The 21,944-nt window shown below is 50.6% G+C and overlaps 1 protein-coding gene and 1 long non-coding RNA gene across 2 annotated transcripts; one reads left to right on the forward strand and one right to left on the reverse strand.

Moving 5' to 3' along the window:
* Positions 1 to 1,448: 1,448 nt before the first annotated feature.
* SMAP2 (small ArfGAP2) lies at positions 1,449 to 21,326 on the forward strand. Its single transcript, XM_068172618.1, has 10 exons — positions 1,449 to 1,613; positions 13,930 to 14,063; positions 14,522 to 14,607; positions 15,805 to 15,883; positions 16,684 to 16,764; positions 17,233 to 17,311; positions 17,637 to 17,737; positions 18,536 to 18,701; positions 19,363 to 19,673; positions 20,206 to 21,326. Exons 1-10 carry the CDS (start codon positions 1,511 to 1,513, stop codon positions 20,332 to 20,334), a joined length of 1,269 nt encoding a protein of 422 aa, XP_068028719.1. The 5' UTR covers positions 1,449 to 1,510; the 3' UTR covers positions 20,335 to 21,326.
* LOC137462365 (uncharacterized) lies at positions 13,388 to 16,676 on the reverse strand. Its single transcript, XR_010993677.1, has 2 exons — positions 16,265 to 16,676; positions 13,388 to 13,536 (listed from the first exon to the last, which is right to left on the reverse strand). It is a non-coding gene; the product is annotated as an uncharacterized lncRNA (long non-coding RNA).
* Positions 21,327 to 21,944: the final 618 nt, after the last annotated feature.

Genomic DNA, 21,944 nt, shown 5'->3' on the forward strand with positions numbered 1-21,944 from the left:
CTCGCAGCGCTCCGGGACACCGGGAGGGCCGGGGAAAGAGGAGGAGGAGGAGGAGGAGGAGGAGGTCGAGGAGGAGGAGGAGGAAGGAGCTCATTAATATGGAGCAGAGGGATGAGGACAGGTCCCCGCCTCTCTCAGGTGAGCCCGCGGCTATTATGGGCTGGATGGGGACAGAGGGTTTGGCACGATGGGGACAGAGTTTGGCACGATGGGGACAAGACTTGGCACGATGGGAACAAGATTTGGCACGATGGGGACAAGATTTGGCACGATGGGGACAGGATTTGGCATGATGGGAACAAGATTTGGCACGATGGGGACAGAGTTTGGCACGATGGGGACAGGATTTGGCACGATGGAAACAGTTTGGCATGATGGTGACAGGATTTGGCACGATGGGGACAGGATTTGGCACGATGGGGACAGAGTTTGGCACGATGGGGACAAGACTTGGCACGATGGGGACAAGATTTGGCACGATGGGGACAGGATTTGGCACGATGGGGACAGAGTTTGGCACGATGGGGACAGGATTTGGCACGATGGGGACAGAGTTTGGCACGATGGTGACAGGATTTGGCACGATGGGAACAAGATTTGGCACGATGGGGACAATATTTGGCACGATGGGAACAAAATTTGGCACGATGGGGACAGGATTTGGCACGATGGAAACAAGATTTGGCACGATGGTGACAGGATTTGGCACGATGGTGACAGGATTTGGCACAATGGGGACAGAGTTTGGCACGATGGGGACAGGATTTGGCACGATGGAAACAGTTTGGCATGATGGTGACAGGATTTGGCACAATGGTGACAGGATTTGGCACAATGGGAACAGAGTTTGGCACAATAGTGACAGGATTTGGCACAATGGGAACAGAGTTTGGCACGATGGGGACAGGTTGGCACAGACTAGGGGCCAACCCCACACACAGCCCCTCTGTACCCCTGAGCCCCCCAAAACCCCACACACAGCACCTCTGTACCCCTGAGCACCCCAGGGCCCCACACACAGCACCTCTGTACCCCTGAGCACCCCAGGGCCCCCCAAAACCCCACACCCAGCACCTCTGTACCCCTGAGCACCCCAGGGCCCCCCAAAACCCCACACCCAGCACCCCAGGGCCCCCCAAAACCCCACACCCAGCACCCCTGAGCCCCCCAAAACCCCACACCCAGCACCCCAGGGCCCCCCAAACCCCCACACCCAGCACCCTCAGCCCCCCAGGCCATCACCTCTGTCCCCCCATTGTCCCCACACCCCCCACTCTCATCACGTGACCCTCCCCATTCATACCCTCGCTGGCCCCGCCCCTCTCTCCCTATTGGCCCCCTCCCGCGCGCCGCAGCCAATCAGCGCTCAGCACCGGCGGGGCGCGGGGGAGGCGTTCCCGCGCGGGGCCGGCGCTGATTGGCTCCTCCCCCGGCTGTAGCCCCGCCCATAGCGGAAGCAGGAAGCGGGCGGGCCGGCCGTGACCCGCGGGCGGGCAGCGCCGGCCGCGCCATGACGGGAAAATCGGTGCGGGACGTGGAGCGCTACCAGGCGGTGCTGGCCGGGCTGCTGGCCGAGGACGAGAACAAGTTCTGCGCCGACTGCCAGGCCAAAGGTAGCGCGGATGGGCGGCGGGGCCCGCTGAGCCCGCGCCGCACCGGATGCACCCCCGTGGTGCCCCCCCCCACCGGCCTCGCCGCTCGGTGCTCTCTCTCGGGCACCTCCGTTGGGTCTGGTGGGGCTGGGCCCCGCGCTGTTTCCGCCAGAGGGGAGCGCTCCGGTGGTGGCGGGGGGACAACGGTGCTGGCCCGGCGGTTACGGGGGTTGTGCGGGGGCAGGGGCTGAACCAGCGCGGGGGATGGAGGAGAAAACGGTGGGGTTTGGGGGCCAGAACGGGGTGGGTTTGGGGGCCAGAACGGGGTGGGTTTGGGGGCCAGAACGGGGTGGGTTTGGGGGCCAGAACGGGGTGGGTTTGGGGCAGAGAACGGGGTGGGTTTGGGGGCCAGAACGGGGTGGGTTTGGGGCAGAGAACGGGGTGGGTTTGGGGCAGAGAACGGGGTGGGTTTGGGGCCGAGAACGGGGTGGGTTTGGGGCCGAGAACGGGGTGGGTTTGGGGGCCGAGAACGGGGTGGGTTTGGGGGCCAGAATGGGGTGGGTTTGGGGCAGAGAACGGGGTGGGTTTGGGGCCGAGAACGGGGTGGGTTTGAGGCAGAGAACGGGGTGGGTTTGGGGCAGAGAACGGGGTGGGTTTGGGGGCCAGAACGGGGTGGGTTTGGGGGCCAGAACGGGGTGGGTTTGGGGCAGAGAACGGGGTGGGTTTGGGGGCCAGAACGGGGTGGGTTTGGGGGCCAGAACGGGGTGGGTTTGGGGGCAGAGAACGGGGTGGGTTTGGGGGCCAGAACGGGGTGGGTTTGGGGGCAGAGAACGGGGTGGGTTTGGGGGCAGAGAACGGGGTGGGTTTGGGGGCAGAGAACGGGGTGGGTTTGGGGGCAGAGAACGGGGTGGGTTTGGGGGCAGAGAACGCGGTGGGTTTGGGGCAGAGAACGGGGTGGTTTTTGGGATCGAGAGCAGGGTGGTTTTTGGGGCGAGAAGAGGGTGGTTTTGGTGGAAAAAACCCGATAGTTTTAGGGGGAAGAACTCTGTGGTTTGAGAGGGAGAATAAGGTGGTTTGGGGCACGAGAATAGGGTGGTTTTGGGGGGAAGAACGCGGCGGTTTTCGGCAGAAAACCCCCAGGTTTTTGGCTGCAGCACAGCTGGGTTTGGTGCGAGTCGCACCGGGAGGCGCTGCTGGAGGAGCTGCGGTTCCCGGTGCCTCTGGAAGCCGGGGGGAGATGGGGAGGGAACGGCCCCAGATCTCCCTGTGGGAATCCCGGGAAACAGCCCGGAGTGCTGGGGGCCTCCCCTGAAGGGGGAAGAAGAGGGACCTGGAAAAGCCGGGCGCTGTGGAATTGAGGGAATTCCAGCTGAGGAGTCACCTCCTGTCACCTGGGGCTGGAATGTCTGCCCTGCGTGCTGCAGGCACAGGGAAGGAGCTGTAACCTCACCACCGAGCACTGGAGGAATTCCACGTTTTTGTCCTCCTTTCCCACCTGGTTTTTCCCTGTGAGGGTGGTGAGACCCTGGCACAGGAATCTGTGGCTGCCCCAGCCCTGGAATTGTTCAAGGCCAGCCTGGGACAGTGGAAGGACAGGACGAGCTTTAAGGTCCCTCCCAACCCAAACCATTCCATGTTTTTCCTGATTCCAAGGCGTGTTATGACCCTGGTCTATCTGAAAGAGGAAATGTTTGAATTCCAGAAGATAAAACAAAGGAATGAAACTGTTCCTTGTCCCCTGGTGCTGCTCTGTGGTTGCTGCTTTGTTTTCCTGCAGCAAAAGAGTTAAAGTTGCCCAAAATCCTGTTTTAATGAGCTGCCATAATCACTTGGAGATCTGGACTTGAGCCTCATTTCCCAAGAGCTGCTGGAATTGAACTTGGAGGAGGGATTGGCCAAATCCATCTGTAAACAAAGGGCTTGGTCACCTCAGTGTGACCTCAAAAACTGCACAGCCCCCGTGAACAACGTTCAGAATTGGATAATTAGGATTTCTTTTCACCCTAAACCACAATAACCTCATCCTTCCCACCTGCCTGGAGCACACCTGGCTTTGGGGTGAAGGTGGTGGTGGAGATCAGGATGTTCCTCCCTGGTGCCAATCCTTTATCTCTTGGCACCTCCTGCCAGCCCCGAGGGCAGAAATAGCTCCTTTATCTCAGCTTCCCGGGCCTAAGAGAGCAAATTCCACCAAAATGGGAATAAATTCAACCCCACAGCTCAGGGTGACGGGCTTGGTGGAGCTTCTCCTGGTCACAGCACGTTCTGGAAGTGTAGGATTCCAGGTAATTAATTATTATCATTACAGTGAAGCTCTAGCATGGAGTTCAGCCTTCCCAAAGCTGGAAAATGCTCTTTTCTGGGAGTGTGGGTTGCACCAATCCTGGAGAGCGGGCTGGGGTTGTCCCCAGTTATCTGATCCACTAATTAGCCCCTGCACTAATGAGATTCCTGGAAGTAGGAAAACTCCTCCAGGCCACAGGAGCTGTCCCTGCTCAGAGTTCCAGGGAATTCCTGCAATTCTGGGGCAGTTTTGGTACTTTTGATCAATGTGGTGCCATGGGAGCTGTCTCTGCCCGGAGCTCCAAGGCGAATTGCTGCAGTTTTGGGGCAGTTTTGGTACTTTTGGTGAATGGAGCTGTCTCTGCCCAGAGTTCCAGGGAATTCTTGCAGTTTTGGGGCGGTTTTGGTGAATGGAGCTGTTTCTGCTCAGAGCTTCAAGGAACTGCTGCAGTTTTGGGGCAGTTTTGGTGCTTTTGGTGATTGGAGCTGGCTCTGCCCAGAGCTCCAAGGAGTTCCTGCATTTTTGGGGTGGTTTTGGTGCTTTTGGTGATTGGAGCTATCTCTGCCCAGAGTTCCAGGGATGTGCTGCAGTTTTTGGGCAGTTTGGGTAATTTTGGTGAACGTGGGGCTCTCCCAGCTCTGATGCCAAGGAAGTCCTGATGTTCCTCCTGGAACAGCTCCAACATTCCACTCTGCCTATGGAAGGGAGCCCCGTGGTGGCTCCAGGTGGTGCCCTCAACACTTCCAGGGGTGTCTGGAAGCAAAGCTGAGCAACCTGGGACAGTGGGAAGTGTCCCTTGCCCATGGCAGAGGTGGAATTAAATGAGCTTTAAGGTCCTTCCCACCCGAGCCAGCGTGAGGTTCTGTGAAATCTCAGGGTGGTTTTGCTGCTGCTGCTGCAGCAAGCCCTGCTCAGAGCTCTTGTTTTGCAGGAAATTGGGTGAAATCTCCTCACTCTCTTCCTCTTTCTGTTGCCAGCCTCGTGTTTGGGGGAACTGGGAGAGCTGAGCCAGGGCAGGGTGGGCACTGCTGAGTACTAATCCTCTCCTTGGAGGTCTTTCACTGTGGGAATCACTTGGAAAAACACCTGGAGATAGCAGCACTTGCTGGGCAGGTGGGATCTTTCTTCCTGGTGCCATTCCAAAGGTGGCCACGGTGCTGCTGCTCTGTGTGTGTGAGAGATAACAGGGCTGCTGCACAGCCTAAGCTGAGCATCCAGCAGCACATTCCTTGCTTGGAATGTGGGAGCCTGGAGCTGGGATGGCCGAGGGAGGGAGGGATGAGGTGGAATCTCCATCAGGACTTGGAAAATTCCCATTGAGCGCCACGGAGTGGATTCACTGCTGCCTCTACAGCTGCTCTGCTGCCCCCAGCTAATTGTGTTTGGTTCTCTCCTTCTCCCAAACTCTTCCCTCTGCTCTCCAGTCCCATCCATGCATCCAGCAGGCTCCGTGGATCCCGGGCTGGTGACGTCGGAGCGGGAGCACAGCCCAGAGGTTCAGGTTGCCCTGTGCTCCCCCTGGTTTGTCTGGCTCTTCCCTTCATCCCTTTGTCTTGTGAGATCCGTGGGTTCCAGGCCTTAATCCGTCCCTTGTATCCCGAGGGATTAGATGGGAGAAGTGCTGCTGAACACGGCATAAATCCAGGTTAATTCGTCACCAAAAACAAACAAAAAAAAAGGTGTAGGATTGGGGAAATCCCTGCCCAGAGGTGGGTAAATATGGGGTGGGAATGGGGAAAATTTGGGGCTGGAGTAGGTGGTATGGGGAGGCTGACTTCCAGTGGAATTTGGGAATTATCTTATGGGGGAGCTGCTTTAGTCCAGCCTAACTCCTGTTAATCCAAACCAAATATTCCCTGAAAATCTGCGTGACTCAACTCCTCCTCCTCCAGCAGCCTCTTGAGCTGCAGCTGAATTTCCTTTGCAGTCAGAGCAATTCCAAGAGGAACTTTTTAAATAGCTGCTGGAACAGCTGCATGGGAGGAAGGAGGATCAGGATGGCAGTGCTGCTGGAGGGGGAGTGGTGCAGCCTGTGCCTTCAAAAACCCAAAGTGGTGGGGCTGGAACTGCTCAGCTCGGCTTTGGAAATCTGGGATGAGGAGAAAGCTCAGCCTTAGGTGAGGGAATCTTGCCAGAGGGATGCACGTGGGTTGTGTGTTCATTTGGACCCTCAGCTGTAGCCACAATATTCTGGGATCTTCCATTATTCTGCTTTTCTGCTCTTCCCAGTTCAGATCTGCGAGCTTTGTGCACAAATGGAGTGGAAAAAATTCACTTTATCCCTCTGGAATCTTCACCTCAGCAGGGTAAAACTGGGAGAGGACACAGCTCTGTCCACCCTGAGCCTGCCTGGAGCTGTAACTTCCCACTTAAGCAAGGGGGAAAAAAGCATCAGTGTTCCCAACAGGGATTTAGTGTGGAATTAGTTGTAGGAAGATCCCTTTTAAGCAGAGCTCTGAGTCACACTGGGATCTGTGGCCCTACAGCTGCCAGAAATAGGGATAATCCTCAGAGCAGCAGCACCTGGGCTCTCTGTGCTGACCCACCTGGGGAGTGGAGGTGGGCAAAGAAAGCTCCCACCCAAAAAAAAAAAAAAAAAAAAAAAAAAAAACCAACAAAACAACAAAAACAACAACAAAAAAAAAAAAGCCACATGATTCCCAGCTGGAGTAAAAGTTTGTTCCTATAGAAACTGCCAGGAGTTACGTAAGGAATGGCAGCTGCAGTGCGAAGGGAGCTCGTGCTCCAAAATGCAAAGTAGGTCTTGAAAGCAACCAAAAAGTCAGGAATAGCTCAGGGCTCCTGCAGGTTGGTCCCTGGTAGTGATTGTTCCCTGTGTCCCAGGAAATCTGGGACAAAATTGGAGCTTTTAGGAGGAGCTGTAGTGCAAGGCTGGATTTGCCTGGGCCTTATTAAATTGGTTTATCCCTGTTTTTGTAATGTATGTCATTCCTTCCTGACCCTTTGTATTTGTTTTGGTTCAGGGTAAATTTGGGAGAGAACTTTTAAAGGGTTTTTTTTTTAGAAAGTAGATTGATTTTTTTTTTTTTAATTGGTTCAGGAAAAAAATTTTTTTTGGGGAAAAGTGGAAAAATTGTTTATTAAATAAGAAAATTTAAATAATATTAAATAATACTTTTTTTGTTGTTTTAAGAGAGATAAATTTAGAAATTTTTTTTTTTGGGCTGTAGTTTGGTTTATTTAGTTTTTTATTAGTTTTTTTGCTGCTGGAAATGTTGTGGCCCAGGCCCAGCCCACTGGGCTACAGGTGTGAGTTGTTGGTGGGTTTTTTTTTTGGGTGTTTAGTTTAGAGTAGGTTTAAAGAAAAGGAAATTCTCTGGGCATTTCAAGGGATGTTTAGCTCATGATACTGAAAATCAATATTATTATAATTAAGATATGAATTCAGATTATTATGATTATCATGTTTAGCTCCAGATACTGAAAAAATTCTCAATCCATCAAAAACTGGCCCAGGACCTTCCTCTACTCAGAGCTTTTTTAAGGACTTGGTGGCTTCTAAAACATCCTTAACTCAAATTAAATTGGAAAACAGAGTCTAAATATTTTTAACACCAAGTGACAAATTAAAAACACCTTAAGAAGCAGCAAAATTCTATTTACAGCATCCAAAGTCCAACTTAGTGATGGCAGAGCTTCCACCCTGCTGCTCTGTTTCCAGGTGCACCTATCACCTGAATTATTTGCATTTCATGGAAATCCAGGCCTCCTCAGAATCTGGAATTTCTAGGATGTGGTTTTGGTCCAAAAATGATGCCACAAGAAGTCCATGCCTTGTGGAATCGACTGATTTTTTTTTTTTTTTTTTTTTTTTGGATGTATATTTATATTTTTACGCTGTGTCACCTGGTTCTTTTTTCCATGGATCCTGGTGATAGCACTGCTTGAAATTGTCCCTGTCACCTTTTCACTGACTGGGGGAACAACCACCACTTTCTGCAGCAGCAGGAAAGCCCCACCCTGCTGCTCACAGAAATTTTCATTTCCTCCACCTGCTCTTCAAAGAACGCGATGGCAGCACTGCTAAAGCTGCACTGAAAGCTGCTCATCTTCACCCAAAACCACACAAATCTTGGGCTTCAAGGCACCAAGGCCCTCAAATATTAGATTTTTTTTCTTTTTTTTTTGGTAAACTGGAAGATTTCAAGCCTTTTCTGGCAGAAATCAGAGCCAGCATCTTTGTTTCTCTTGCAAAATGTGGTTGAGGCCTGTAATTGCTGTATGGGAAAAAAAAAAAAAAAAGGAAAATAAAACCCCCAAACAGCCCTTTCTTCTTTCAAAGGATGGTATAAAGCTGAATTTTTGGGTGGTTAAACTACTTGATCAGGTGTAGATATTTATCAAACACCTTCTGTGTGTGTTTAAAGTGAGGGTTTGGCTTTAGCATCCCCCGAGAGCTGCAAAAATCTCTCAGTCTGGGCCTAAATCTGGGATTAATCCCAAATCCGAAGTGGATCCATGATCCCTGCAGCAGGATCCACGCTTAGCTCGGTTACTAATAGTGTTAATAAATAAATAACCTCATGTAGAGGCCTTGAAGCTGGTTTAAGTGGGTTTGTAGAGTTTCCTTGGGTTCCCCAAAGTCCTGGAAGTGCAGAACAGACATTTCCAGCAAAGAGCAGAGGAAGTTGTTTTGCAAGAGAGGCTTTGTGACAGCTCTGAGCAGGATGAGTGGCAGTAAATCCTTGAGCAATTTCATTCCAGAACCAGGAAACCACACAGCAGAGGAACCTTTTGGATCCTAGGTTTCTTTCCTCCTTTGGCTCTGGAAAAAAGAGGATTATTCAGCTTGGACTCGAGGGGTGAGAAGCTGAGGGTGTGAATGTCCCCTGGCAGGGATTCTCCTGCTCCAGGGAGAATTCCCCACATCCCTTTTCCTCCACAGACAGGCATGGAGCAGTTTTGGGATCCACATTTCTCTGGAACCTACTCATTTCCACGGGGAATATTTCATCAGGCTCTGGATTGTGATGCTCCCTCAGTCCTGCCCATGGAAGCAGCTCTTTGTCCTGCTCCTCCTTTTCCAAGGAGCTGTGGTTTTGCAGCCAGCTCCTGGTTTATTTTTAAATGCTTTCTGCAGAGTTATTACTGCAAAAAGTTGCCTCAGGAGCTTGGGCCAGAATTTGGTGCCTGAGTAAAGGGTGAGGAGTGAATCCCCTCGGGATTTCTCAATTAAAACCACTCCAGGGTGTGAACTTGGAGCAAGTGACTCATTTGGAGCAGGCTCCTCAGGCTGGGAGTTGAAAAGGGAATTAGGCTGGGGGTTTTAAAGGGAATTAGGATCCTTTTCAGTCATTCAGATTATTCAGCAGCCCTTGTAGCATTAATGAGCAGGGCTTAGATGGGGACTGGAGCTGGCACGAGCAGCTTGGTATGTGGAGTTTATTTTGACAGGCTGGGATGTAAAACAGGCTCTGGAATTGTCTCCTGGAGCAGGGGCTGGGCACTGAATCCCTCCCTGCTGGATCCTCCTCCCTTGGGAATGCACTCAGTGCTCAGGAGAGCTGGGAATGAAAATTCACTGAGCAAGGGATGCTTTGGAGCTCGTGATCCTCCTGCCAGGCTGGGAGCGCATCCCAGGGGGCCCTGAGCTAACCCAAATCCTGTGCCGGAGCTCAGTGGGCATGCAGGCTCTGAGAAATGTTGGGATTCTTACCCCACATTGGTGTTTCCTTGATTCTTACCCCAAATTTGTGCTTCCTTGATTCCTACTCCACATTGGTGCTTCCTTGATTCCTACTCCACATTGGTGTTTTCTTGATTCTTACCCCAAATTGGTGTTTCCTTGATTCTTACCCCAAATTTGTGCTTCCTTGATTCCTACTCCACATTGGTGCTTCCTTGATTCCTACTCCACATTGGTGCTTCCTTGATTCTTACCCCACATTGGTGTTTCCTTGATTCTTACCCCACATTGGTGTTTCCTTGATTCTTACCCCAAATTGGTCTTTCCTTGATTCCTACTCCACATTGGTGTTTCCTTGATTCTTACTCCACATCGGTGTTTCCTTGATTCCTACTCTAAATTGGTCTTTCCTTGCTTCTTACCCCAAATTGGTGTTTCCTTGATTCCTACCCCACATTGGTGCTTCCTTGACTCCTACTCCAAATTGGTGTTTCCTTGATTCTTACCCCAAATAGATATTTCCTTGATTCCTATTCTAAATTGGTCTTTCCTTGCTTCTTACCCCAAATTGGTGTTTCCTTGATTCCTACCCCACATTGGTGCTTCCTTGACTCCTACTCCAAATTTGTGCTTCCTTGATTCTTACTTCAAATTGGTCTTTCCTTGATTTTTACTCCAAATTGGTGTTTCCTTGATTCTTACTCCACACTGATGTTTCCTTGCTTCTTACCCCACATTGGCGTTTCCTCGATTCCTACTCCAATTTGGCGTTTCTTTGATTCCTACTCCAATTTGGTGCTTCCTTGATTCTTACCCCAAATTGATGTTTCCTTGTTTCCTACCCCAAATTGGTCTTTCCTTGATTCTTACCCCAAATTGGTGTTTCCTTGATTCCTACCCCACATTGGTGCTTCCTTGATTCCTACTCCAAATTTGTGCTTCCTTGATTCCTACTCCAATTTGGTGCTTCCTTGATTCTTACCCCAAACTGATGTTTCCTTGATTCTTGCTCCACATTGATGTTTCCTTGATTCTTACCCCAAATTGATGTTTCCTTGATTCCAACTCCACATTGGTGTTTCCTTCGATCCAGGAGGGATTTGTGCAGGCCTGAGGCGAAGCTCCACAAACTCAAGCAGAGTTTGGTGCCAGCTCTGCTTTCCATGATGACTTTGCTTTCCATGGATATTAAAATCACCCCTAAAGCTGAGCCAGAAGTGGTGGCAGCACCAGGCAAGGCTGGCACTGGAGCAAACTCCCAATTTTCCATGTGGGAATTTCCATTTTGACCTGAGGGCGCTCAGCCTCAGGAAAACTGATTTTAGAACATCAACCAGAGGATTTGTTCAAGAAACAAATTTTTTTTTTTTTTAGTGGTTTAAGGAGTGGAGTGTTTCTGTTGGCCTTGTCCTCAACTCTCTAGGAGATAAATCCATAATTCCCTGAGCCGGGAGGGTGAGGTGTCCCTGTCCTCAGTTAGTGGTGGGTGTCAGGGTGTGCCCACTTCTTGTGAGGGCTGATAATTCCCCCAGGCAGCTCAGCAGTGCTGATTAAAGCTGCCCTCTTGTTATTTATTGGTATAAACCCATTTTTCTCAGAAAAAATGTTCCCCTAAACTTCAAGCCAGGCGTTTTTGCCCCTTTTATCACTGAAGATGCTGGGGTTGGGTTTTGGGGAAGCGAAAAGCAGCAGCACGGGGTGAAAGTCACATCTGGAGATGCCACCTGGAGCTTTTTCGAGTCAAATCACCTTGAAAAGAGCTGTGAAACCCCGAGGAAATGCCTGCAAAAAGCCCTAAAAAGCAAAATCTGAGCTGCTGGGCACTTGCAGGGAGATTTTTAGTGGGAGATGTTGCAGTGTGAGCTGCTCCAAAGAGGGAAGTGGGAGGTTGTTTACATCTGCACCAAACCCTTCCCCCCTCCCACAAACGCAGGGCTTTATGAGACATTTGAAAAGACATTTTTAGAAGGCATTTGAAGGTTAAAGTGTTGGTTTGGTTAAGCTGGATGTCTGGGAAGGGGATGCTGGAGGGTGTTGGATCTGACTGACCCCACCAGGGTTTGCTGTGGCTGCAGGCTCAGGGGGCAATTTTGGAAAATCCAGATTTCCTCCCTGCGTGGCTCTGGAGTCCCTCCTGTCACAGAGCAGAGCCCTGAGCTGCTGGGCTCACAATCCCTGCATAAAACCAACCCCACCTCCCCCAACTCCTCCATTCCCTGCAGATTTGAACCCTTTCCTGCAGCACCTTCTGGCTGTGCAAGGACACCCAAATCCCAGCTGGAATCTCCCCAGGGAGCAGCTCACCCCTGGTTGTATAATGTGTTTATTGCTGGGGGGGAAGTTCAAAAGCTCTAAATATTCATTTCAATTTAAATAGAAGGAAGCTGCTCCATATTGGCTCTCCCAGAACTTGGATTTAGGAGCTGCAGCACATTCCAGCTGTGCTTCCCTTGTTGTCCCAGACCCCTGAGGGGACACTGGAGCAGCAGGAGGGGGTGACACTACCCCTGAGTCATGTTTTAGTGGGAGGTTGTGGTGGCTTGAGCCGTTCCATGTGACAAACCCAGTGAGCTGATTACTCCAGGAGCTGCCCATTAATCCTTTTAGTCCTATCAAGGCTAAATTTATCTGGAGTTTAAATCTAACCTTGAATCTCATGATAATCCTTCCAGCAGTCTCACGTTAGAGCCCTGGGGGTGGATCTGGGAGAGAATTCGGTGTAAAAATCGCAGGAAGGATCCTGGCCAAGGGTTCTATTCCCAATTTTTTGGGCGTGATCAGGTGGTGCTGAAGTTGTGGGTTTTGTTCTGATAATGAAGGAGGTAATAAAGGGACTGAGGTGTAGGCAAGGGTGTCTGGGAAGTGAATTTCTCAGCTCCATTAAATTGATATCATTCCCAGAGGCCACTCCTGGAGAGGGAAAAAAAGCAGCAAATAGTGGCAGGAAAGGCCAGGAAACTTAATAAAGGCATTTTTTAAGTGAATTCCCTGGAAGAGGTGCTGGAGTTACCTGTTAGAGGTTGGATACCTGTGTTCTGGAGGGGTCCCTGATTGCATTATCAGCTCCAAATCCCTCAGGATGCTCCAGGCTTTCCTCAGGAATAGGAATTAAACTGTTAACAGCATCTCAAATACAGCACTGCTTTTTTAGGGCTTCGAAATTACACTTTCCCCCTCTTCCCCCTCCCACCTCCCTCTCATTAACTTGAGGCTCTGCTATTTTAGCTGTGGCAAGAAAAGCAGGATAACTCTTCATCATCCAGAAGAATGTCTGGGAAAAGGGCTGGTGGAGGCTGCTTGATCCCTAATTCTGTGCTTTCCCATCTTCTCATGCACTGGGACTCCAGTTTGTGCTGGGAGCTGGAACCCTGGACTGGGAGCAGGGGGCTTAATTTTAAAATATTCCTAAAATATTCAGCAGGATTGAGGGTCTGGTGTGCCTGGGAGAGGGGTGGGAATTCCTGTGGGTCTCTGTATGCCCTGCTGGGATTCCTGGGTGCACCGAGTCCATCTGAGCTCCTTAATCTTTCCCTTGTGGGTGTTTTTTTTTATCCCTGGCATGATCTCCCATCCACACCTTGGAGCTGTCCTGCATGAAAACCGGGAATGTCCCTCAGAGCCGTGGAAACTGTGGAGTGAGCTGATCATTCCTTGGGCTGGGATTGGTTTTGGGGCCAAATCCTGGGCTTGGTGCTTGGTCCTGGCTCAGCTGGGAATTCCTGCCCTGCACTGAGGAGATTTGAAGATGCTGAGTGGGGTTTTTTTTTTCTTTTTTTGCTGTAGGGAATCTTCTGGAGCTGATTCCAGGTTATCCAGGAAAAAAAACCAGGATCACAGACATGGCAGAGCTCAGGGGGTTGGAGGTTTTTGGGTGGCTTAAATTCCTGTTTTCCTGCCTCTTCTTGTGTGGATGGAAGAGGGAGGCAATAAATCTGCAGGGATAATGATTGGAGGAGGTCTTGGAAGGGTTTTATCCAATTCCTTCCTCAGAGCAGGAAAAGTGCAATTTTTACCTCAAATTTAGCCATTTCTGAGGGTTTTTAGATCAGTAACAGCACAAGATGAGAGCTTTTTCCTGGTGTAGTCAGGAACTTTTTCCCTCATGTCAGTGATTTTTTCCCTCACAGAAAGCAAAGGACAACAAAATTGTTCAAAACCCCAATTTCTTTCCTCTTCCTCTTGGAGCTGTTTGGTTTCTATGGATGGAAGAGGGAGGCAATAAATCCCCAAGGATAACGAGTGGGAGCATCCTGCTGATGTGGAATTCCAGTTCCCAGCCTGGATGAGAATCCAAAGGCCTCAATCCCAGTTCACTTGGTGCAGTTTCCCAGTTGCTCCAGGCCAAAAAAAAAAAAAAAAAAAAAAAAGGTTGGATTGGTGGGAAACACTTTCCTGTCTCTTCCCAGGGCCACGATGGGCATCCTGGAATATTGGGGTGTTCATCTGCATCCGCTGTGCTGGGATCCACAGGAACCTGGGAGTTCACATATCCAGGGTCAAATCAGTCAACCTCGACCAGTGGACACAGGAACAGATCCAGGTAAGGGCTGGGATAACACACTGAGGGTTCTTTTGTTAGTGGAACTTCATAAATTTAAATAAACCAAGCTAGGATAGCCCAAAAAATGGGGGGGAGTGGAGGAGGAAGAGGAATTCCAGGTGGGAGGGAAAATGTCCTCATTCCAGGCTGGACAAGCAGCAGAGAGAAAAGCTCAAGGAGCTGTTAAATTACCAATCCCTGCTTCCCACCTCTCCTTCCAGAGGGATTTTGGATTGCTAATGGGATATTTATCCTGCCTTGGACTAAAATTTGCTTAGGATTGGCAAATGGGATGGGAGGGGATTGCAGCAGCTGCCTCAGGATCCCCTGGGGGCGAAGAGTGGCTTTCAGGAGGATCTCCCTTCCCTTGATTTCTCTTCCCTGGCAGCCTGGGATGCTGTGGGAGAGCTTTAATGTCCAGGGAAGGAAAATTTCAAAGGATTTTTTTTGGATTTCAGTGCGTGCAGGAGATGGGGAATGGCAAAGCCAATCGTCTCTACGAAGCCTACCTGCCCGAGAACTTCCGGAGGCCCCAGACAGACCAGCATCCCTTTTTTTTCCTGGAAAAAACATGGAGCTTTTCCATCCTGGAGCTGTGTGGTTAAACCTCCCAGAAGGAGGAGGAGTTCCCTGGGGCAAGGATTGGGAATGAAGGAATTGGGTTGGAGAACTGGGACACCAAGGTGACCACAGGAGGAAGCTGCTTCTCCCCAGTTTAGAGCCTGCTTGGATTTGGCCAGCCTATTGGGGCAATAAAAACAGGGAAATGTTCGCTCTGAAATTCTCATTTTGGAAGAGCAGAGAGAATTTTGCTTTCGTTTTTGGCTTAAATGGAAAAAAAAATGCACTGGAATGGAAAAAATCCCACTGGAAAAAAGGGATTTTAAGGGTTAATCTCATTCAGACCTCTGACATTTCAGGGTGAACACAAAAGCTGCAGGTTTTGGAGGGATTGAGAGGGTTGGATTTTCCAAAGGCTCCGTGGACACCTAATTGTGGCCTTCCAGGACATGAAGGAGCTGCAAGAGAGATGGAGAGAGATGATTTACAAAGGGCAGGATAAAGGGGGTGGGGAGAGGTGGGGTTTTGGGAAGGAATTCCTCCCTGTGAGGGTGAGGAGGGGCTGGAATGGATTTCCCTGGAAGTGTTCCCCAGGCTGGATGGAGCTTGGAGCAACCTGGGATAGTGGAAAGTGCCCCTGCCCGTGGGATTCAAGGTCCCTTCCAACCCAAACCAGGCTGGGATTCTCTGATGGAATTTTTAATGCTTCAGCTGTAACTCCCACCTGGCAGGAATGCTGAGCAAGCAGGGATATAATGAAAAAAAAAAAAAAAAAAAAACCACAAAAGCACCTTTCCACCCTCATTTTTTTGAGTTCATCTGGTACCTGAGGTGCTTTTTGAGGTGCAGGATCCCGTTGTGACCACTGTGATCTGTGCCGGTGAGCTGAACGTGCTGAGGGGATGCTTGGGGCAAACAAAACAAAACAAAAAAAAACAGTGGAGAAAACACAGCAAGCGGCTAAATCCTGATTTAATTCCCTTTTCATAGCACTGAAATAACCTGAAATAACCCAGGGGCAAAAACCGAGTTGGGATCCAGCAGTAAATTATTTTAAGAAAGTTACTGCTGGAAATGCTCTTTAAACAATGATTTAATTTAGTTACAGCCTGTACCTTGTTCCTCCCTGTCAAATAAGGCTTCTATTCTGGAATCCTTTGTCCTTAACCAGCTGCTGTAGAGCTGTGGAGAGTTTTATCCGGGATAAATATGAGAAGAAGAAATACATGGACAGAAGCATCGACATCACCGCCTTCAGGGTGAGTCTGGAGGCCTAAAATTGTGATTAAAACACTTAAAATGTTCCCTGTGGCAGGGGCAATCCCTTCTCCAGGGCTGCTTGCACTTCATGGAGTGAATTCCTGCCCAGCACTGAGATTTGAAGATGCTGAGTGGATTTTGCTCAGAATATTCTGGAACTGATTCCGGGTTATCAAGATAAAAAAAATAAAAAAAAGCAGGATCACAGACATGGCAGAGCTCAGGGGGTTGGAGGTTTTTGGGTGGCTTAAATTCCTGTTTTCTTCCCTCTTCTTCATCTCACTGATTGGTTTGTGTGGATGGATATCTCACACTGGAGGAGGTATTGGAAGGGTTTTATCCAATTCCTTCCTCAGAGCTGGAAAAATGCAAAAACTTACCTTAAATTCAGCTGTTTCTGAGAGATTTTAGATCTGAGGGGTTTCAGATCAGTAACAGCACCAGGTGAGAGTTTTTTCTTGGTGTAATCAGGAACTTTTTCCCTCACAGAAAGCAAAGGACAACAAAACTTTAAATTCCTGATTTTTTCCCTCTTGGAGCTGTTGGATTTGTGTGGATGGAAGCGGGAGGCAATAAATCTGCAGGGATAATGATTGGAGGAGGACATGGAAGGGGTTTTATCCAACTCCTTCCTCAGAGCAGGAAAAATGCAAATTTTACCTCAAATTCAGCTGTTTCTGAGGGATTTTAGATCTGAGGGGTTTCAGATCAATAACAGCACCAGGTGAGAGCTTTTTCTTGGTGTAACCAGGAACTTTTCCCCTCATGTCAGTGATTTTTTTTTTTTTTCCCCTCACAGAAAGAAAAGGACGACAAATGGAAAAGGACCAATGAGTCGGAAAGAAAACTGGAACCCATCATCTTTGAGAAGGTGAAAATGGTAAGATCAGGAAGAAAATCCTGAAGCAGCTGTGGAGACATCCCTGAGGCAGAGCAGAGGGATTCCAGCCTGCTCTGGGAGCATTTTTGTGGCCTCAGTCACACCCTGGGTGCTTTGAGTTGCTGGTGGGAGTTTGTTTTGCTCTGCTCACCAGATACTGAGCAGATGTGCAGGGTGGAATCCAGCTATTCCCTGCTGGTTTTTCCAACTCCAGCAGCTGCTTCTCCCTAGTTTAGAGCCTGCTTGGATTTGACAACCTATTGGGACAATAAAAAACTCTGAATTCGCTCTGAAATTCGCTCTGAGATTCTCATTTTGGAAGAGCAAAGAGAATTTTGCTTTTCTTTTTGACTTAAATCCACTGGGGGAAAAAAGGGATTTTAAGGGTTAGTCTCGATCAAGCCTCAAGTGACATTTCAGAGTGAACCCAAAAGCTGCACAAGATTTGTGTTGTTTCTTTTCCCCCAGCCTCAGAAGAAAGACGAAACGCAGCAATCCAGGAAAAGTTCCCCCAAATCTGAGCCAGTCATGGACTTGCTGGGCCTGGGTAAGAGAAATTGGTGTAGAAATGGTGGGAATTTGAGTGCTGATTTTCCCTGTCGGGTGAACAATTCCAGGAATCCTGCTGGAATATTCAGCTCGAGCTGCTTGGGAACAGTTTTCCATGTGTTTCCCTTTACCCTGGAACCTGTGCTGCTCCAGGAGCAGCTGGAGCTTTGTGGGACAAACAGGACCCAGGGGCACTTCCCAAATCCTGCTTCAGTCCCTTCCCAGCTCCAGAGGGGTGAGGGAAGTCGGGATCAGGTCAGTGGGTGGGGTGGCACAGAGATGTCCCCAGGCTGGCGACATCCAGAACATCTCTGTCCCTCCAGACGCTCCGGTGACAACGCCCGTCACCAACGGCCGGCCCAGCAGCCTGGAGAAGGACCTGGACCTCTTTGCATCCGTGGGATCCAGCTCAGATTCCAGGAAGGTGAGCTGGGAATGCTTGGAAAGAGCTTGGAAAAGCCTGGTTGTGTGGTAGAACCACGGGATAATTTGGGATGGAAGGGGCATTAAAGAGCAGGGACATCTTGCACTCTGCCAGGTGCTCCAACGTGGCCTTGGACACTTCCAGGGATGGGGAATCCATCTGGGAATGCTGTGAAGTGTTTCACCACACACATCAACTGCCCAAAACTTTGCTTAATCTAAATTTCCTTTAATTAAATCCTGAAATCTTCCTCTTCCGTGTTGAAGAATGAAGAATCTCCCTCTTCCATTCCCGCATCTGGGAATGCTGTGCCACTGTTTTACCACACAGATCAACTGTCTGCCCTAAGCCTTGCTTAATCTAAATTTCCTTTAATTAAATCCTGAAATCTCCTTCTTCCATGTTAAAGAATGAAGAATCTCCCATTCCCACATGTGGGAATGCTGTGCCACAGTTTCACCACACGCATCAACTGTCTGTCCTAAACCTTGCTTCATCTAAATTTCCTTTAATTAAATCCTGAAATCTCCCTCTTCCATGCTGAAGAATGAAGAATCTCCCTCTTCCATTCCCACATCTGGGAATGCTGTGAAGTGTTTCACCACCCACATCAACTGTCTGCCCTAAACCTTGCTTCATCTACATTTCCTTTAATTAAATCCTGAAATCTCCTTCTTCCATGTTAAGGAATGAAGAATTTCCCTTTTCCATCAGCCCAGCACGTCCCTGTGTGTGGATGGATATTCCCCATTTTCCCCTCGTGCTGGGTTTTGCCCTGACCCTGTCTCTTTGTCCCAGGTCGTTGGCTCCATGCCAACGTCTGGAAGCGCCGGCTCCGTTCCCGAAAATCTGAATCTCTTCCCGGAGCCCGGAGGCAAAGGGGAGGAAGTGGGGAAGAAGCAGCTCTCCAAAGACTCCATCCTGTCCCTGTACGGCTCCCAAACGTCCCAGGTGCCAGCACAAGGTAACCCTGGTGTGAGCTGGGACCTGGAGAGCACCGGGGAGGGTGGGTGGGGTGTCCTGGGAGGTGACAAACTTCCAGGAGAAGTGGGAATGTGGGTGATCCCTGAGAAGCCCAGAATGGGGTGGGTGGGAAGGGAGTGTGAAGCTCATCCCTTTCCAGCCACGCACTTTCCATTATCCCAGGTTGCTCCAAGCAGGTATTGGAAAACCAGCTTTTCCAAGCTGGCCTTGGACATTTCCAGGGATGGGGCAGCCACAGCTTCTCTGGGAAATCCATTCCAGTCCCTCACAGGGAGGAAATTCCCTCCCAGTATCCAACCCAACCCTCTGGCACTGGGAATCAGGGAGGAATTCCATCCCAATATCCAACCCAACCCTGTGGCACTGGGAATCAGGGAGGAATTCCATCCCAATATCCAACCCAACCCTCTGGCACTGGGAATCAGGGAGGAATTCCCTCCCAATATCCAACCCAACCCTCTGGCACTGGGAATCCATTCCTGCATGTCCCTGCCCAAATTCCCTCTCCAGCTTTGTTGAGGACCGTGAGCAGCCCAAGGAGCAGCTCAGTCTGGACATGCCAAGCAGACTGTGGCTGGAATTTTGACATCCCAGCCCCTGAACTGACCCGTCCTTCCCTGCTCCCTCCCTGCCTTTCCCAGGAGCGATGTTCATGGCGCCGGCTCAGCTGGGCTATCCCGCCGCTCCCTACCCCGCCTTCCCGGGAGTGCCCCCTTCCAGCAGCATGATGGGGGGCTTGATGGCCCCATCCGTGGGCATGCTGGCCCAGCCCGGAGCTCCTGGCATGGTGGCGCCCGTGGCCATTCCGGCGGGGTACGTGGGCAACGTGCTGGGCGTTCCCAACGGGATGATGGGGGCCCAGCAGCCCGGCTACGTGGCCGGAGTGGCCGCGGTGCCCCAGGCCGTGTACGGGGTGCAGCCCACGCAGCAGCTGCAGTGGAACCTCGCTCAGGTGAGGGGGAGGCTCCTGGAGGCTTTTCCCAGGGTTTTTTTGGGAGTGGGGAGGTGGGGGAATGAGGGGGATCTCCGGGGGTTTGTGCTTGGGGTGGGATTGGTTCAATTGGGCTTGACTTGGGTTGGGGGAGGGGGGAAGTGGGAGAGCCGGAGAATCCCAGGATTGGTCAGGTTGGGAAAGAATTCTGAGGTTGAGTCCAATCCCAGCCTCATCTTCCATGGACACCTCCAGGGGTGGGGGCTCCAAAATTCCCTGGGCAATTCCAAGGCCTGACCACCCTTTCCATGGAGAAATTCCTGCTGACATCCAACCTGAAATCCTCCCATTCCTGGGGACTCCAGAATTCCCTGGGCAATTCCAAGGCCTGACCACCCTTTCCATGGAGAAATTCCTGCTGATGTCCTGAGGACCCTGAAGTCCTCCCCTGCTGGGGTGCCACACCCTGCTCCCCTTCAGGGCTCTGCGGTTTTTGGGAGCCACGGGCAGTGTCCAAGGCCCAGCTCTGACCTCTCTCCTGTCCCATTTGCAGATGACCCAGCAGATGGCTGGGATGAACTTCTACGGAGCCAACGGAATGATGGGCTATGGACAGTCCATGGGAGGAGGAGGAGGAGCCCAGGGCAGCAATCCCTCCCTCAGCTCCCCGCTGTGGAAATGAGCCCTCGCTCGCACGTGACCATTTCTGCCTTTGTTCTGTTCTCCAGACCTGCTCCATGAGACATTCAGGGTTTTTGCTTTCAGGTTCGGGGGACCCGGCCCAACCTGAAATTTTTTTTCCATCCCTGAGCTCCATCTCTGCCTTTCCACTGTCACAGCCACGGGGACAGCTCGGTGGCCAGGCCACGAGCACAGCCCCGTCCTCAGCACAGTCAATGCACACGGGGAGGGGCTCCCTCCCTGCACAAAGCTCCACCAGAGCTCCTGGGTAGCACTTGATGCCCTGCTGGGCACCTGGGCACACGTGGGACTGGGAAATCTGGACTGAATCCCACCCGGAAAGCTGGGATTTCTCACTTCAACTCCAGTGTTAGATTTTTTTTTTTTTTTTTTTGGGGGGAGGGGGGAACCTCGTTTGGTGCTGAGGAACTGGATTTAAGCCGAGCCCAGGGGCAAGCAAGCCTTGCTACCTCCTCCCTCGAGCGGAGCTCTCCCTGCTCCCACCCTCCTTGGAACCAAAGTCCTTGGGAAAAGCCCTCTCCCACCCACCCTGAGCAAGCAGGAATCTCGCCCGGGGTGGGGGCAAAGCCGATGGAATGTGAAAAACTTGCACTCCAGAGTGAATTTTCTGGCTGGTGTTGGGATTTGATGGAATTTCACTTTTAACAATCTAACCAGAGTTAATTCTCCAGGGCCCAGAGCCCTGTGCAAGTTTTCTGACACTTTTAAAAATGACTCTGACATCCTAATTTATACTTTTTTTTCTTTCTTTTTTTTTTTTTCCTGTTTTGTTTCATTCTTCTTCTTGTTGTTCCTGTGTAAAATCCTGGTTCCCCCCTTTCCTGGCTCGCTTGGGACATTTTAATCTTAGGCAGATTTCTTTTCTCATCTCCAGTAGAACCCAAAACTGCTTCAAAAGTCAGCAAGAAGTCGGACTTGTGGTCTGCTCTCTCCTGTGGATATGTAAATTCCCAAATAAAATATTGCAGTGGACTCCTCTGGTGCTGGTGGTCACTCCAGGTGTGGGAATTTAGGGCATTCCATCCCAAAAATCAGCCCACATTCCCTCTGGCTTGGGCTGTGTCCCAAATGCCAGGGAGCTGAGGGAGCACAGCCAGGCCTGGAAGAATCCAAAGTTGACACTTTTATATACAAACCCCTCAGCTTTGGGATGGGGGGAAGGTGGAGCAGAATTCCTGCAGCTGCTGGGATGAAATTATCTCATTCCAGCTTTAATTCCATTATTGCATCTATTTTAAACTCGGGTTCAACAAAACCTTGTCGAGGCTCGTCCAAAAATGTGAAGGAACAGGGAAAAATCAGAGAATCGTGGAATTGCAGGATGGTTTGGGTCCCATTCCACGCCCTGCTCCTTTCCCAATCCCAGATTTCTCCAACCTGGCTTTGGACACTTCCAGGGGTGAAGCAGCCACAGCTTCCCTGGGAATTCCATCCCAGCCCCTCCTCACCCTCTCAGGGAGGAATTTCATCCCCAAATCCCACCCAACCCTGCCCATTCCCCCTTTTCCTGTCCCTCCCCAATTGTCTTGGGAAGCTGGAGGGAAATTGGGAAGCAGGGAGGTTTGGGGGTGCTTGTGGGATCTTTTGTTC

The sequence above is a fragment of the Anomalospiza imberbis genome, chromosome 25, assembly GCF_031753505.1.
Source record: "Anomalospiza imberbis isolate Cuckoo-Finch-1a 21T00152 chromosome 25, ASM3175350v1, whole genome shotgun sequence".
NCBI lineage: Eukaryota > Metazoa > Chordata > Aves > Passeriformes > Viduidae > Anomalospiza > Anomalospiza imberbis.

Excerpts from the sequence above, each read along its gene's own strand:
- SMAP2 (XM_068172618.1), top strand. The coding sequence starts at position 1,511 with ATGACGGGAAAATCGGTGCGGGACGTGGAGCGCTACCAGGCGGTGCTG. Across the intron at positions 14,608-15,804 it reads CGGAGGCCCCAGACAGACCA|AGCTGTGGAGAGTTTTATCC; the intron begins GCATCCCTTTTT and ends CAGCTGCTGTAG. Across the intron at positions 17,312-17,636 it reads CATGGACTTGCTGGGCCTGG|ACGCTCCGGTGACAACGCCC; the intron begins GTAAGAGAAATT and ends CTGTCCCTCCAG.